Here is an 18,330-nt window from a genome sequence, read left to right as displayed (position 1 = left end):
AGTCAAGAACCGGTTAAAGAAAACGGTTCACCGGTTCTTTTGTGCTCGACGTAATGACTTCATTTGCGATGATTGCCCTCCTCGGTTCTCGAATCAGATGCGTCTGACAGAAACGGTTCTTGACTCGTGAATCTGGCTCGGCTCGGTGTTCATCTTCAGTTCTCTCTTCACAGCAGTTCAGTCAGTGTACTGTTGTGAGTAAATGAATTACTCCGGGATATTGGTTTGTTTTAACTCAGAGGGAGTTTCAGCCACATTAAAAAAGTTAACAGCTTTAGTAATTTGTGGATTAATGCGTATTGGAAACGCGAACCATTTCAAACGATTCATTTCGATTTGGTGAACTGGTTCAAAAAGATCTGGTTACATCGAATGATTCGTTTGCGAACCGGATATAACAAACTGCAGTTTTTTGAACTCTCTCACAACAGACACGGAAGAGAAGACAATGCTGAATAAAGTCGTAGTTTTTGCTATTTTTGGACCAAAATGTATTTTCGATGCTTCAAAAAATTCTAACTGACTCTCTGATGTCACATGGACTACTTTGATGTTTTTCTTACCTTTCTGGACATGGACTGTAGACTACACACAGCTTCAATGGAGGGACTGAGAGCTCTCGGACTAAATCTAAAATATCTTAAACTGTGTCCCGAAGATGAATGGATGTCTTATGGGTTTGGAACGACATGAGGGTGAGTTATTAATGACATAATTTTGATTATTGGATGAACTAACCCTTTAACATTACTATTCATAAGTTTCATGGTTTCTTGGTTTCATTTATAATATTTCATGGTTTACACAACTGTTTTTTTTTTTGTTTTGTGTTTTTTTTAATGTTTTTACATTTTATTTTCTTACATTTTATTTGTATAAAAAAATGAATAATTGTAAATGTTTACCTATTTAGGTCATATGTTTATGTTGACTTGAAAATAAACACTAATTTTCAGCAGTTATGATTTCTTGGTTTGATTATTATTTGAATTGCATGGTTGCTGTTGGGCGCAGATATTAAATATGGGCCAAAATTAGTTGTTTTAAAATAATCTGGCAGAGTTGTGGCCTGTGCTCGGGAGACATCTGGCTTTTCAATGGCGACATTATGGCATGAATATGGGCCAATTTCGAGTCTTCTGGCTCTCGTTTGGTAAGGCATTGGCATTTTTCTGGCAGCTTTCTGGTGTGCTTTTGGCAAAAGTCTTTGGGCCAGTTTTGGCCCTGCATTCCTGGCGGTATGATTGCCAAAACTAAAAACAGAGTTTGGGCCATAAAAGGCCCGGAACAATTTTGCTATCTGGGAGAGGTTGAATTTCAACATGTACGGTTCCTGAGCGGGAGATACGACTGCAAAGATTGCGCAACATCATACTCCGACGGAAACGAAGAAGATAGAATAAAAACCTGATGTGGCATTTAGAGTGGTTACAATGTGAATAAACCACATTTATTGTGATGTGGGGTTAGAGAATGATGCTTTTATGAAGTAACACATTAAAATCTAATTTCAGAGATAGGCTATTAAAGATAATGATACCATGACATCATAAAACTAAACTCATACTAAACTGTCTTTAATAAGTGTATTAAAACCACTTGCATTTGTAATTTGTAAGACAAAAGAGCATAAACATTTTGAAGCCATAAACCCATCAAGCTCTAAAACTGAAACTGGTGAAAACCAAAAGATAGTTTTAGATATAAAATATTTATTTTACAGCATGATTTGTCCTGGCAAAAAGAGCATTTTCCTCATTTTTAAGTTTGACCATGTAAACGATCTGTCAATTCATTTATATTAAACAAATGATTCTGTTCCAAACAACTTACACTAAAAGACCTAATATCACAATCCATTATAACAATTACAATATGTAAGATATTCAAGAATATTCTTTTGAGAGTTGCATTCTAATAGTCCTGCAAAACTTAAAGTGTTACAGTCGCAAATTCATGTGATGATCCTATGCGAGATTGGCAGTAAATGCTACAAGTTACCACTAGAAGCAACTACTCATAGATGCAGTTTAAAAATGGAACATTTAAAAGTTTGTAAAAGTTGCTGAAATAATACTCCAGCTTCCTTTTCCACCATATACGGTACATCTCTTTATCACAAAGAGCAAGTTATAAGACATTGTTTTTAAAACTTACAAATATCTCACATTCTAATCATAGAAACATATAGCAGAAATACAAAGACACCATCTTTGTGGAAAACAATAGATGGCAGAACGGTATACAAACCGTTGCAAAACAGCACTCCCTTTTTCAAAGGTTCAAAAGTTCACGCATGAGACAAAGTAAGTAAAAAAAAAAAAAAAAAAAACCTGTTTCTTTTATTTACCTTGGCTCCACATTTCAGTTTAAAAGATAAAATTACAATCAGCATTCTTGCCTTTGCCTCACAAAGCCAAAACACTGAAACATTTGGGAGCCACAAGGAAATTGGAAAGCACTTTAGAGGGAAATTCCACATTTACTCACTCAGTCAACCAAATGAGAATTATTGTGTGCACATGGATTCCATGTTTCACTCTGACTTGTGCACAGATACTGAAACTTAAAAAAAATGGAAATCACATAACAAAACCAGATACACAGCAGCCCAATATGAGATATGATTCACTTGTATGCACTTATACACTTATGTGTCTGTGCCGTCGACATCCAAAATCCTCATTTTTTTCCATGGTTGTTTTTCTGCTAGCAATAGTAACTAAACTTCTTAATCAGAACCAAGTCCAGCTACATAGTTCAAAAGCACATAAAATCCCAGAAAGTGAGTCAAGAGTAAAATCGTAAAGCAGCAAGCTGGCATTATCACTCCTTGACTGTTGTGTTGTCACTAGCCAGTGGATTTTGGGCACAGCAACACAATAATATTTGTCACTCCAACTTTCTGCAGCATTTTGGAAAATGGATGCTGCCAGCGCTACCTCGGAGAAAAATATTCCCAACAGGATGTTCCATTTGTTCATTTTACAGTTCTTCCTGCTTTCCGAAACATTTTGAAAGATGTAAGCAAGTGAAATCTTTCAGTGTTCGATTAATAAACAGCGCTGTCCTGAGCATGTGCTTTTATAGAGTAAAAGAGCTCTGTTTTGGGGTGTAGTTCATATTTTGGGTGAAGGGAGGGTTGTTATCAGAGCCGGGGGATCCGGGAATGGACCCCCCTGACTGAAGTGAGTCCCTGAAGGGAGAAGGTGGAGTGAGCAGAGTCAGCTTACTCTGTGCCAACTCTTCCTCCACACATTCCTCTTCCTCCTCCTCTTCTTGTGTGGCACTCTCACACAGAAACCCCTGAATGAGATTGAGAGCTTCCATTTCTGAACCTTCCTCAGGGAACGCCTCACCTTGCAGGGGAAGAGGCAGCTGATTGGTAGATGATTTATAGGCGACGGGGCTTGAATCAGGAAGTGCAGAGCTCAGAGTGTCCACTGGCCCCTCTTGAGGATAATCAGTGCTGTGGTTTATTAAATTAGGAGGGGAATAGGAAAGTGGTACCCCTCTCTCGTGGGTTGTAGGATGTTGTGGACCCCCATCCTGCTCCTCGCTGAGGTTGTAGAGATCCTTGTCGTCGGGGTGAGAGTCATTGGGGGCTGTGTTGAGACCAGCATCATGTTCAGACTCGGGGGGTTGTGAGACATTAGTTAGGGGTCGTATGACTGCCGTCTGACTCTGGCCGACCGCTTGCCTCCTCACATGCACAGACAGTCTGTGGAACACACTCGACCCCTTCCCCTGGGGTCTGGCACCTGATTCAGACCATGACACAGACTTTCCATTAGGACTATGAATGAAACAGAGACCCCACGTTATTCCCACGAAGAAACGCCAGAATGCGACAAAGAGACAGAGAAGAACATCACAGAAAAATTATCATTATGCATGTTATCATTCATACAAGTCATACAGTTATCAGCCATAAAACTCTCATGATTAGGGTTAGCATACGATGCGTTACTCAACATTGTTAATTCATGAAGTCTCTGACAGAGATCTCTCAAACATGCTAATTGTGTATCTCATAATGACCTGCTTACAGGGCATTATGAAAGCCACGATGGCTCATTCTCTGCCATCCCTTCTCTGCACTGGTCTGCTCAAACTGAATGTCATGCAGTATGAATAAGAGCTTTACGGAAATCCACTCAGTATCAGATGAACATGGCATTAGCTGTCCGCTCTTAGTGTAATTAAGTTAACGGGACAGAGAAGCCTCAGGGCTGAAATCTGCATCAGAATCAAGGGGTTCACACTGACAGCGATTTGCAGAGGCAAAATATTCCACATTCAATGTGTCAACTATCGATGGGAGCCAAGTTTCTGCAAACGTTTACATTTATGCAAGTAAAAAGCAAATCTATGTAGTAACCAGCGTATTCCAACAGTAGTGAAGTTTTTGCAGACTTGCAGTCTAGAAAGTGAAAACTGCTACAAAAGTTTAAATTTATGCAAATAATCATTAACTTAGTGAAGTATCCAGTAACATGTCAACCTTAAGAGTTGGTTATGCTTTTGCAAATGGGCAGCGATGAGTCTGATTCATGCAAAATCGTTCAACTTGTTCACAATGCACTATGACTTGCTGTGATCTACAAACAAATATTACTTGAAAGTTATTTTAATGGTATAATGATACATTTTAGCAGCCAGATTCCTCATCAAAATCTTATTTTTGCCAGGAAAGAATCTCATTTGTAATCAGATTTTCTAAAGCCAACCATCAGCATTGAGGCATCCAGTAGTAGGAACGTCAACGAGAAAATTGCTATCAGTGTGAACAGGGCATTAGGAAGGGAACTGGATATGGTAGCTACAGCCTCTGCAAGAACTGGGTTAAAATTTTAGTCAGGAGAAGACATGGGGGGAGGAGGCACACTGAAAAGTGGGTTAATACTGAGGGGGAGAGAGGGACTAAGTGGATGGGTAGTTAGATGAAAATTAGGTTAAATTTTAGATGAAGATTCAGCACAGATAGAGGATGGTCGGATAGCATCTGGCTCTAGCTACAGTACATACACTTGGTTTTGCAGCAGGTAGAAAAACATAGGAGAGACTCAAATACACACACATGCTAGAAAGAACTCTTTCATTGCTATCGCTGTAGTCCAACGTGTTTGTGTGCTACTGAGAAAGAAATACTATTATTTTATTTCCATACGTTTCATAGCCTATGTGCATTAAAACAGAAATGTGACTCAAACCTATAATTATCTGTCACTCACTTGGTACTGGCAGTTGCGTTGTTGTTCTTCTTCTTCCTTCGAAACATGTTGAGGATGCTGTTGCTCTGGCAAGGAGCTGCCTTCCCGTCGCCCACGTGCATACGAACCACGTCTGAGGTTGTAAAGGCACTGCGTACATTGCGTTCAGGCTTGGCGATGATAATGTACATCTTGGGTGTGAACATGCAGCCCAGTGCTACAGTAACACTGAGACTGACGGAGAAGGAGGTGGTGATGATCTTGTAGTTGGAGCCGAAGTAGATGGGCACAAAAGCCAGCCAGATAATGCAGGTGGTGTACATGGTAAATGCAATGTACTTGGCTTCATTGAAGTTGGCAGGCACGTTGCGGGTCTTGAAGGCATAGTAGGTGCAGCTCATGATGAGCAGGCCGTTGTAACCCAATGGAGCCACTACGCCCACATTACTTGTGTTACAGATAAGGTACACCTCACTGATGCTGGGGTAGCTCTTCACCGGCTCAGGGGGTTCCAGCACAATTAGCGTAACCACCACAGCCAGCTGGAAACTAATCAGGATGAAGGCGATAACCACTTGGGCCCAGGCGCTCATGAAGCGGGGCTTGCGAGTGCAGATTTTCTTCTTGCTTCCAGCCAGGATGCGTGCAATGCGGTTGGTTTTGGTTGCCAGGGCGGAGTAGCACATGGCGGATGACAAGCCCACTAGAAGGCGCTGCAGATAGCAGGAGATCACAGTGGGACGTGCAATGAGAGTGAAGGGGCAGATGTAGCCAAGGAAGATACCCGCCAGGATGATGTAGCAAAGTTCACGACTGGAGGACTTCACCACTGGCGTGTCACGGAACTGGATGAAGACAAAGGTGACGAATAGAGTTACCAGGATGCCGAGGCAGGAGAACACGACTGCTATGATGGACTCCACACTGCTCCACTCCAGGTATTTGAGTGGGAGAGGCTTACATTCTGGAATAAAACAAGCAGATAGGAAGTCAATAAATGAAGAACAGGACAAAAACAAATACAGAATTTCAGGATTGTTGGACTTCTGGATATCGTTGTAATTAAGTTAAAATGGAATTATGCTGTAACTGTATTTTCAGCTTTACCATCGTATGAACAACTTATGTTTTAAAATATATTAAAATATGAAACTTGTTTTAAATTGTTATAATACTTCACAATAATGATGTATTTTTGATCAAATAAATTCAGCCTTGATCATAAGAGAGGTCTTTCAAAAACATGAAAAAAAAAATCTTCCTGACCTCAAACTTTTCAACAGTGGAGTACGAATTGCATTTTTACAATATTTTTTTAAATAAATGAATAGAAGAAAGTCACATCATTGTCCCTTAAGCATCATATGCCACACTTTTGTGGGCATTTCTTTCTATGCATTCTGAAAACTCATATTCTTTATGACCGAGCCTTCAATAAATCCTCGAAGGGTCTCTTTCTCTCATTCAGTATGACAGAGCTTTTTCTCTCTCTCAGATCAGTCTGTCTCTCTGGTAATCAGAATTCCCTGTTGCTCCTCAGGTTCCATGGTGAAACTGTTGAGCCTGACACACGGCTGCTGAGTACTAATGGGATTCCAACCTCACTGTTATCCAGCTCTGCTCGCTGCTGCAAAGAGCTGTCAAAATAATGCACAACTCACAGCCCAGAGGAAGAGAAAGTGCTGGGTGTTGGGTAAGGAGGATGCGAAGGGTATAGAGAGGAGTGATAGGAGAGAAGCCGAAAGGAGATATGGGCTGAACAGAATCTAAAGCATAAATGTTGGTGGAATACAGCAAATATTGTTTGAGCTATTCTCAATGAAATAGTAGTCTAAGTGTTTAAATGAAGGGATATTTTAATTGATAATTAGGAGGATGAATGAAATGTAAACAAAGTCTCTTACCTGCCAGTTCATCATCAGGCCACCAGCCCAGGTCACAAGCTCTGCACGTGAACTCATCCTGAACATATTCATTATCTTTACACGTAGTGCAGATCCAGCAACAACTCACTTCACCTTTACGGATCACCTACAATCAAAATATTTATGTTGATGCCAGCTATAGTAACACTTCACAACTGTACAGGTTTCACAAGTTAACATCAGTTAATTCATGTCACAACAACAAAAAAAGTAAAAAAAAAAAAAAAAAATCAAAATAGTATATAGTTATAATTATATATATATATTATATATTATATGATATATATAATTATATATATATATAATTTTTGCCAATGTTTTAAATATAAAAAATATTTATCTTGCGATAACTCATCAGTCTATCAATGTAAAGACGGAAAATAACTTCTTAATGAGTTATTTTAGTAAAAAAAATAAAAATAAATAATTCGTATCTAAATTAAATTGATACATTCCTTGATATGTTAATTTACATTCATTAATAACCATAATTCATTAATGAATAATAATAATTCATTAATAGGGGGTATTTTATCTTACTTTACTGGTAGCTTTTTCCATTTGTTTTGTGAACTTTATACTTAAAACACGTGGAATAAATCAGTGAAAAAAACTTTTGTATACTAATCTGGGACATTAGAAAGTATTTCTTTTAAAAATCACACTTCAACTTTAAATAGTTTCATCTGCAAATACAATGAATACATGAATATGCTATATACACACACCTTGATCTGTCCCTTAGAGCACGGTTCACTGCAGACGGATCGGACCATCTCAGTGCGGTTCGTCATGAGTTTGTAATCACTGATGCTCAGAAGACCTTCGTGCCACGACCCCACTTTAATGTAATGATAGCGGCCCAGCTCCTCCACATACTGTAGATTCATAATATCATACCTTAGAGCATAGAAAAGGAGAGAGGGGTAATGATATGGGTAATGAAAAAAAAAGAGAAAGAAAAAGAGCAAGTCTGCCATAATAAGTAGTTCAGCACTGCTGAAGCCTCGGGACTTGCAAGAGGCAGAGTTCACACTTTTACTATGTTCACACATCCAAGTCTCTCAACTTCGCATCTTCCACCTGGGATATGAATCCACAACCTCCTGAGTGCTGTCCACTCATCCATACTAATGACACTCCCTAGCTTACAGATGAGGCAAAATGTCACAAGCGCACACGTGTTCACAAGTCAACGGCAGTCTTGGCAGCAGTGGAGCTGTCATCTTTTGTTCCTGTATAGCCAGGGTGACAGGAGCTGACCGCATCAGGGTATTGGAGTGGAGAGGACTGAAGCATCTCCTTGAGACAGGCTGTTCCACTCCAAGTCCATTACCCTCTGACACGCACATTTTTGCACATGTTGGCTAGGGTACCAATGCCAAATCTAACCGGAGAGAATGTGTGATCAGTTGTTGCCGCACTTGCCATTCAGGTGTGAGTTGTCACATTGACATTAAAATAGTTCTGTTTCAAAACCTGGTGGGCTGGCTTGGTACACTAGTAGTTTCTTTCTTTTGCACCTCCCTAACACTCTCCCTCATTTAGAATGCGCTACATATATAGACACATTAGACAGCAATTCCAATGGCAATTGTGTGTAATGTTAGTGTGAACATAGGTCCTCTTTTTTCCGTACATGTTATGGACATGATTTTTTAATTGCCTATAATGTCAGGACTTTGCCTTTGTTTTCATATTTCCTGAAGGTAAGGAATAAAAAATAAAGTGCAGGCACTGAACATAATTGACCAGTCTTGGTGTTGGATATACAGATAGCGTGTAGTCATTAGCATGTTGCTAAGATAACAGTGTGATCTAACTACTCTGAACTATAACTATACTGGTCTTAGCTGGTATCCCAACCTGTGGTAGGGTTTGTTTTGCAGTGGTTTTTGGGCACATTGACAGCTATGATGCTTCTATAGGTAGATAACTAGGTTTTGAAATAAGACACTACTTCTAGCACATACAAAGTATTCTTATCATTTACCTCCCAGGGGAGTCTCCATTTACATCAAAGTAGATTTCCTCCCCAGACACGCCAGTAAAAGAGGTCTTGAGAAGATAGTCCAGCAGCTTACTGCCATCAATGGGATCCATTGCCTCGCACAGGCCGACGTGGTCTGGGCACAGCTCTTTATGCATGTCATGAAGACCATGAGCCATTGCATAAATCGCATTGATCACGAAACCCATCTTGCTATCCTGGACATAGTTGTCTTTCAAGCTCTCATTTCCTGTCAAGAAAACATTTTAAACCAATGTAAGCAAGATTAAAGTGAGGACAACAGTCCAGAGTGTGCCACTCTGCCTCCATCCATCCAGGATTTGTGTTTTTTATATTTGTTTATTCATTGAATTTGTTAGCAATTTAACAAATAAAAAATATGGATGCTGAATGAATTAAATTAAACGGAAAAATTAAGTAGGCCTACAGCGAGAGGCTCTGTGCTTTTTTTTTTTTTTAATATAAACAAATATATCTGCAAATTTCTGATTATTATAGAGTACTAAAAGGCAGAACTTTCTCTTTTCTCTTAATGTGATATATATTTTTATGCCCCAACATTAAAATGAGATGACATTTAACACACTGAAGAGGCTGAATAAAAGGAAGGAGAGTCCTGCTGGCAGGCTGGCAAACTTAATTGAATTTCATATCTTACGAAGCACTGGCAAGCCACTGGACAAATGCCATATTCATAAGCTAGCCGATGGAAAAGCCATTCCAGTGCTACATATACATTCAAGAAAAATCAGTGGCAATAAATATACAAAATGTTTCTGCACAAACTTTTTTTCAGTAAAAAATAAAATAAAATAAACCTTTCATCCTTAAAACAAAATTAATTCACCTAAAAAGAAGAACTGCTAATTTTGGTTTTTGTTTTAAGCTTAAATGATCAAAGGTTAGTAAGATTTATGCATAAAACAAGAACAAACTTGCCAATGGGGTGAGATTTTAATCAATTTAATTAAAGATGTTATTCATGCAGTTTTGCTTCTCATGTAATGGTTTTTGTTTTAAGCATGTACAGATATTTGTACAGAAAAAAAGAGAAAAATATTGATTCAGAAAATTATATTTGCAGTGTCTAAATCAAGCAGGTGAACTCTTCAATCTCACACACATGCAAACAGTGTGGGTAACTCATTACACTGTGATTGTGTCTTTTCTTTGTGCATTCACACACACACAAACACACACACACACACACACCCTTTGTGACGGCTTATTTCCTCTCGTGCAACAAGATTCTCTTGTGCTCTCAGTGCCATCAAGCCTACCCTACAAGCAGCACAGGAAAGTTGGACTGATATTTTATTTTGGCAGCATAGTGTCTGACTTTTCTTGACTTTTAGACTAAACTGAAGTCTTCAAGAGATACAGCTCATCAAAAGTTTATGATCAATATCAATCTGATGCTTTTCCAAGTGCATGGTCAGGATACAACTATAAAATATGAGACAAAGAAGCTTTAAGATAAATGTTCATAGTTTTCTAGAGGATAAATATATTTTACAGAGCTTTTTATAATGACAGTGATGAAACTAGCTGATTTTCACTGTATGTGATGCCTTTCTGGACTGCACATCATCTTCAGAGAATTGCTCTGCCAGTCAAAGAAGCCAAACACAGTCCAACTTACTGTGCTGACTGTTGCCATAGTGAAGTGCTTCTTCAGTGCAGGTATCATAACATCATAACGTCTCTCATCACTTCTCACTTACCACCATGAGGGTCTTTCAGAAGAAGAGAACAATAACAAACTATAAGCTCTTGTAACTTATTAAAACTCCAAAAAGCTAACCTACATTACTACACAGACTTAGATATTAGGCTCTGTTGATCCGGTTGCATTAAGATTAGATTTGTTCTTTGTGTTTGATTATTTTTATGCAAAATTAAATTTATAAAAATATAAACTGTAGTAGAAGCTGCATTTTTTTCCTTTTAAGTGCTGTCTGAATAAAATAATAAGTACTACTAATATAATGTTTTAGAATAAAAGATGTTAAACTATATTTCTATGTGGGAAGGCAAAGAGAACAATTATTTAAAAAGCACAAAAGATAAGGGGACACAACTCAGTTTACCTAGATCACCTTTTAAAGCGCCAACCAGATGATAATTACATGGGGGGAAAAATGAAGGGAAAATATACAGAGATACCATTAATCATTCAATGAAGTATCATGCATAAAATGTATTCCTAAAAAATGATTCATTCAATCAGACAGACACTTGTTCTCCATTATTTTAATTAGAGTTAATATTAAATGTTACTGATTTCTTACATGTTCATGTTGATATAATTTGAACATCTTCTGGTTCTTTGTTTACCTGTGCAGATTTTCTGGTAGTTATGGTTCTCCTGAGGATGACCAGGAATGCGGCACTGGAAGCGGTACTGCCAGAACTCAGCAAACCACGGGTTCCTTGTGTTGGTGTCCAAACGCAGCTTCAGAAAGTATTCATTAAATGACTGAACTTCTTCCGTTTGCAGCTTCATTGTGATCCCCCCATCTGCTTCCTCCTCATATCCTTCTACCACCTCGTCACGATCTGCCCAGCCATCACTTTATAAGAAGAGAGAGAACATAACATGTCAGATGATGAGGAATTTGTGTCATAAAGATCCAGCTTCTTTGCATAAACATGGCTTTCATATTACTGCATGCATACTAATGAGATTCGGTTTCACTTAAATCACCAGTGGGCACCAAAACATTTCAGTGTTGGGCTGTGAGTGCTTCTTTTTAGCTGATATAATGTAATCCTGAAAAAGGACTGAACATTTTAGGATTTTGTAAATGTATGGAACCTTTGAACAATTTAATCGATTTAAAAGATATATTTCATATTCTACACTATTACTAACTCGAATCCTGGTGTCATTAAAGTAAAAGAAAGACATGATGTCTATGACATTTTCATTTTCCAAGCTATTTTAACTTAAACTTTTATCCTGATTTTCTACATATATTTATGATATAATACAGTTATTATTCAATTAGAAAAAATTCAAATAGAAGCATTTTTACTAGTCACTGCAGACTTCAGGACCTCCATTTTCTTTCTTACCTCATTCTTCTCTGACATATTCTCTTCTCTTCTCTGACTCCCAGTCAGCATGTTTTGCTTATTATGTTTCGTTATACAGTTAAGTATCCCATGAATCCATTTCTTCATCATTTTCTACTTGCCCAGCTTCCCTTCTTCCGTACACACTGCAGTATTGTGGTGTCATAGAGCGAATTAGACAAAATTACCTTTAGAGGCATTGACCTAAAATACATCTCCCTAAACAGCTTTGCACCCCACAGTAGAGCAGAAAATGGCAGAGATTAGATAGAGCAGAGCTCTACAGAGATTTTATTACCTCTATGAATAATGAACGAGCTGAAGCACAGGTAGACTGTGCTGCTATGATAGGCAGATATGGCAGTGTCCTGAGGCTGAAGACAGGTTAACTACAGCAGCGATGGCACATAAGGTAGGAAAACAGGATCTGTTTGCTTTCATCCCTAATTCTCTGCTTAGATTCATCTCAACATGTTCACCTTCCCCACATCATTTTGGATTTTCTCGCTTCTCACCTCGTCTCAGTGCACACTTATTACTGTGCCTGGTTTTTTACCATTCCTAATCTTGTTTTCCTTTCTTCTCCCTTCTCTCCTCACCTTCCCTCCCTTTTTGCCCTTTCATATAAAAATATACAAAATAATTGTTATTTTCAAAATATATTACAGTAAATCACAGCAAAGACATTTACGTTACTATATATATATATATATATATATATATATATATATATATATATATATATATATATATATATATATATCCTCTCTAGAGGACTGAGTAAGACAGTGCAGGCTTAGGCTGAGGGCCATTAGAACTCATCCAGAAGCCTTTACTAATTCATGGCGCTCCAGTTAGCAGCAGCCTGGCTCTCTGTTTCACAAGCACCATTGCTGCTGGGAGCCCCCATCACGCCTGCTCTCGCTCGCCCCACACCAGCTTTCATCTGCCTCTATTACTCTCTCTCTCCATCTCACAATCACATACACACATGACGAGCCTTTGTCGTGTCCTCTCTACATGTTCCTTTTTTTCCCCTCCTAAACACCCCAAATCAGTCCATTCATACCCCAAACCTTTCAATGTCAGCGTCTCTTAAATATTCTTTGAATTCACATGGGACAAAACTTGAAAACTTGCATAGTGACATGAAGTAAACAGTGTAGAATCAACCTCTTAAACATTACAACAGCAGTCTGAGCACAAACAGATGTGCTTCAAGTCCTATGGGACGTGGTGTAATACAGCTCCAATGACAGGGCTGCCGGGATGCCTGCAGGCTTTCCTTGATCTAATGTAGTTTTGCTGTAGCTGTTTGAATCTTAAAGACTTGAAAGTGACCTCAGAGCGCTTGTTAAGTGCTGCAAAAGACTGGCAGGTCAAAACAAACAGGTTTATATCTGCAGCTTCCCAGAGTCTATTAAGTCGTGGCCTAATGGTTAGAGAGTCGGACTCCCAATCGAAAGGTTGTGAGTTCGAGTCCCGGGCCGGCAGGAATTGTGGGTGGGGGGAGTGCATGTACAGTGCTCTCTCCACCCTCAATACCATGACTTAGGTGCCCTTGAGCAAGGCATCGAACCCCCAACTGCTCCCCGGGCGCCGCAGCATAAATGGCTGGCCACTGCTCCGGGTGTGTGCTCACAGTGTGTGTGTGTGTGTTCACTGCTCTGTGTGTGTGCATTTCGGATGGGTTAAATGCAGAGCACAAATTCTGAGTATGGGTCACCATACTTGGCTGAATGTCACTTCACTTTCACTTTCATTATGCTAATGCTGATTCAACCCAGCTACCTTGCTTTCTAGGCTTGTTTTTGTGCCAAACTCTCACTCTATCTCACTCTCTGCTCACCCTCATGACTAATAAATCTTTTAATAAATTTAAAATAGAGGGCTAATGAGAAAGAGATCCTGATTTCCTGAGAATCAGCCTTTGCAGGCTTTACAAGAGTGGCCCTCTTACAAATCCGCAATATTTGCAGATGATAATTTTTACAAGGAGGTCCCAGGCAATCATGCAGTACTAAATGCACTGAAGAATGCTGAATGCAATTCTCCACATTACTTGAGGAGAAAATAACCTCAGAAGAAAAGCTATTTAGAGTGTTCAAGCGTACCTACGAGTAAATTTAGATGCCTTTAGAAACAGAATTGTAATCTTATATTTCTACAAATAATTACTTCTTAATTATCAGTTGTTTATCTTACAATACCATGGTAACAGTGTTGACATTTTAAGATTGCCCTCTACTGACATAGACAACATAATTTTTGAAAGAATGATGCGTGTGTGTGTGTGTGTGTATGTGTGTGTGTGTATACACACCGTCAATATATGCATACATGTATGCATACACACACATTGATAACAAGATAATGATAATTTTGTCTCTTGAACACCAAATCGATATATTAGAATGATTTCTGAAGAGTATGATCACAGGCAGGCCATCATATTCAGATAACAGGCTTTCTAGGTCAGAAAATTGTGTCTGGAATCTGGATTTTTGTCTGTTTTCATATTTGCATGACCCCATCTCATTCAGTTTTCAGCTGGGTAATAGTTTAAGTATATAATAATTGCATGAATGTGATATAAAACAATAACCATCACTAAAAGTGAAAACAATATTGTCTTTAAAAAACTTTAACTGGTGAACTTTAATTTGGAGCAAGAGAAAAACAGGGAGTGACTTTAATGTGCCAGAGGTGTGCCACTTTGCTCACAGTTGATTGGTCCAGAACATAACCTGCCCCGCTGATGAAAAGCTGAGCCACTAATGGGACACACTGATAAGACTATTAATCTCCATCCATGACAAGACACATCTCAGAAAACAATGACAAGATGACAAGCTGATTATAGAAAATAAAATCTGCTATATGAAGAGACAGGGCTTCTCAGGGACGTAGTTGCAATGAGAGGCGAAAATTTGTTTTTGGAGGAAAGCACAAAAGGATTATTGGGACTGGGAACACAGAAGGCACTAGGGAAGGAGAGTGCTGCTGTTTAAACATTTAATTTGGATTCCTGTCAGTGCTTGAAACACAGCTGAAATACTGAGGAGCTGATGTTGTTTTTCCTGTCCTGAGAGCAATAACACGTGACTATGAAAATATCTATGGGGAACATGCTGTTTGGGACTCTAAATAAGGAATAAAAAACATAGCGGCAATGAAGCATGATCATTAAGAGGCAGAGGCAAACACAGTTCCCAGTATAGCCTGACAACTTCTGAGGAATCCAATGTAATAAGCATTTAAGAGAAGCTGCTTGTGAGACTGAGGACGTTGATTTAAAATTTCAAGTCATTGTTTTCTTCTGCTGTGGAAAATTACATAGCCTGGTTTTTGGTGAGACATGAGCTGGCTAAGACCAAAGCAGAGGAGAAGAACCTGGACCTCATCCTCTTTTCACAGAAGAGCTCTCCAAACATACTCCCTCCGTTTCTCTCTCTCTCTCTCTCTCTTTCTTAATCACTCTCTCATTCAGTTTATTTCTCAGATACACATCATCAACTGTCTTGGCTTGAAGGCTTGGACTCAGATTATCATGACAATGCATGACGTGTTTTAATGAATAAATCTCCATCCGTACCCAAAAGCGGTTTTGCTTTTTTTGTCTCTCCTCTTCTCCCCTTTCCTCTCAAACATCTAATGATAAAAACACACATGTTCGTTTCTATTAACCAATTTAATGAGATAGGGTCATGCAAATATGAAAATAGACAAAAATCCAGATTCCAGACACAATGTTTTGCCCTAGAAAGTCTGTTATCTGAATATGATGGCCTGCCTGTGATCATACGTGGGTGGGCTATAGATGTTGCCTTGATATAGATTAAACAAGATAGCTGCTACAGTTCATTTCCAGATCTTCAAGTCTGCAAGGATTCCATCTGAGAATATTATCCAGTGTTGCTCTGATTTCACGATCAGAGTTTGACTGATAGGAGAATAGCCTTTGTAAAACAAACTGTGCGTAAAGTGTATGACTGATTATATGATGATAGATATCTTAATACACTGGTTACCCATTTGTCTATCCCCTTAAAGATACCTGGTGGTGGGGGGTGGATGGGTGTCTTGTATCATCATGAGGGTGTCTCTTTTTTGTGATTGACTGAATGACTGTACATTATTCACTGTACATTATGTTAACTAAAACTAATATTATACATATATATATATATAAATATATTATACATATATATATATATAAATATATTATACATATATATATATATATAAATATATTATACATATATATATATATAAATATATTATACATATATATATATTATACATATATATATATTATACATATATATATATATTATACATATATATATATATTATACATATATATATATATTATACATATATATATATATATATATATATATTATACATATATATATATATTATACATATATATATATATATATATATATATATTATACATATATATATATATATATATATATATATATATATATTACATATATATATATATATATATTATACATATATATATTATACATATATATATTATACATATATATATTATACATATATATATATATATATATATATATATATATATATATATATATATATATATATATATATATATATATTAGTGGTGGGCCGTTATCGGCGTTAACGTGCTGCGTTAACATGAGACTCTCATCGGGCGATAAAAAAATATCGCCGTTAATTTATTCTCAAAGTTGGGTTGGGAGCTGGGTCTATACTAAGCAAGCTATTGTAGCGCTTTTAACCCTTTCCTATATAGATAGATAATGGAGTGCTCCGAGTTCGTATGAATAAACTTTGGTTTATCAAATATTGTGAGCTAAGTGTTCTTATTTACTCACTTCAACTTGTTCTGTGTAACTGTGTTTGTTACTTAGTCCCTTGGGTCCCTTAAACTTTAAATAAATTCAAACAATAATGAATTGAAATTTACCTTATGTTAATAAAGCAAGTGTTTTACCAACAAAAATAAATCTCAAGGTAGGCTATATTTATATTCCCTTTTTAACTCAAATGATAATAAACTGAAAACACTCAAGTATACTGTAAATAACAATTTACTGGATAAAATGTAAAATGATCACGTTTCAGGATTTTTTCCAAATGTAAAATAAAATTATTTAAATAAGCAATAAGAATTTCACAAATTCACACAAATGAATAAAACAATAAAGTCAAGTACACATTTCACATTCACTCTTTTTGTAAATGGATATTTGTTCCCCTCTGTTGTTATACTTCAAATTTGAGTCCTCAAACTCTCACTCAAGCTAAATAAACTCTTCAAACAAATACTAAGCCAATATGAGCTCACACTTGACCTCAATCAATATGAAAGTTCGTTATTTTCACGTTGCAGGCCTGTTTGATGCTGGGGTACGTTGTGGTCAACAAATAAACAAAAGACCGCTTCACTCAACACTGAGCAACAAACAAAAAAAATAAAAATACCTTGAACCATCCAATCAGAAGAGCGTGTATCACCTCACAACGTTAGATGTCCGTCAACTCCACGATCGCAGCGATTTCCTTAAGGCCAAAGGAATTCCGAGCACTCACAAGTCATCTGGAATCATCCTCATCTGAAACTGCCACGAATCCTCACGCTGACGACTCGCCAACCGTCTCTGTAGTATAAGTTTCTGTTCTCATTTCGACAACAACTTAACTACATAAACTATTGTAACACATTATAGCATTAGTTACACTATCTTTTGTGAAACAATATCACACCAGATGATCACACGCTCTTCTCCCTCGTGCTCTCCCAATTCTTTCTCGTTTAACTTTGCTCTCAATTCTTCCCGCCCCCTTCACCTTAATCTAGAGAATAGATTGGACACCCAACGTGGACAAGTGAATACAATTGGATAAACAATAGAAATATAAAAATACAAAAATAAAAATAATATCAACTTAACATAGAACTTATCCAAAACCATATACATTTATAAAATGCACATAATATGTATATATATATATATATATATATATATATATATATATATATGTATATATATATATATATATGTATATATATATATATATATATATATATATATATATA

At 37.4% G+C, this 18,330-nt stretch overlaps 1 protein-coding gene across 4 annotated transcripts in view; it reads right to left on the bottom strand.

Moving 5' to 3' along the window:
• Positions 1 to 1,556: 1,556 nt before the first annotated feature.
• Positions 1,557 to 18,330, bottom strand: part of LOC132092353 (metabotropic glutamate receptor 1-like) — a 30,888-nt gene continuing 14,114 nt past the window's right edge. For 3 of the 4 annotated variants that reach the window (XM_059498541.1, XM_059498542.1, XM_059498543.1), the window contains exons 4-9: positions 11,487 to 11,722; positions 9,132 to 9,378; positions 7,867 to 8,038; positions 7,118 to 7,244; positions 5,235 to 6,177; positions 1,557 to 3,796 (exon numbers count right to left, since the gene is read on the bottom strand). In XM_059498541.1, the coding sequence (XP_059354524.1) occupies positions 3,085 to 3,796; positions 5,235 to 6,177; positions 7,118 to 7,244; positions 7,867 to 8,038; positions 9,132 to 9,378; positions 11,487 to 11,722 (2,437 nt within the window). In that variant the 3' untranslated portion in view covers positions 1,557 to 3,084. The remainder of the gene's footprint in view (positions 3,797 to 5,234; positions 6,178 to 7,117; positions 7,245 to 7,866; positions 8,039 to 9,131; positions 9,379 to 11,486; positions 11,723 to 18,330) is intronic. The other variant, XM_059498544.1, reaches the window with a different exon arrangement.

This window comes from Carassius carassius, chromosome 18 (genome assembly GCF_963082965.1).
Source record: "Carassius carassius chromosome 18, fCarCar2.1, whole genome shotgun sequence".
Taxonomy (NCBI): domain Eukaryota; kingdom Metazoa; phylum Chordata; class Actinopteri; order Cypriniformes; family Cyprinidae; genus Carassius; species Carassius carassius.
This window is presented reverse-complemented; position numbering and strand designations above follow the sequence as displayed.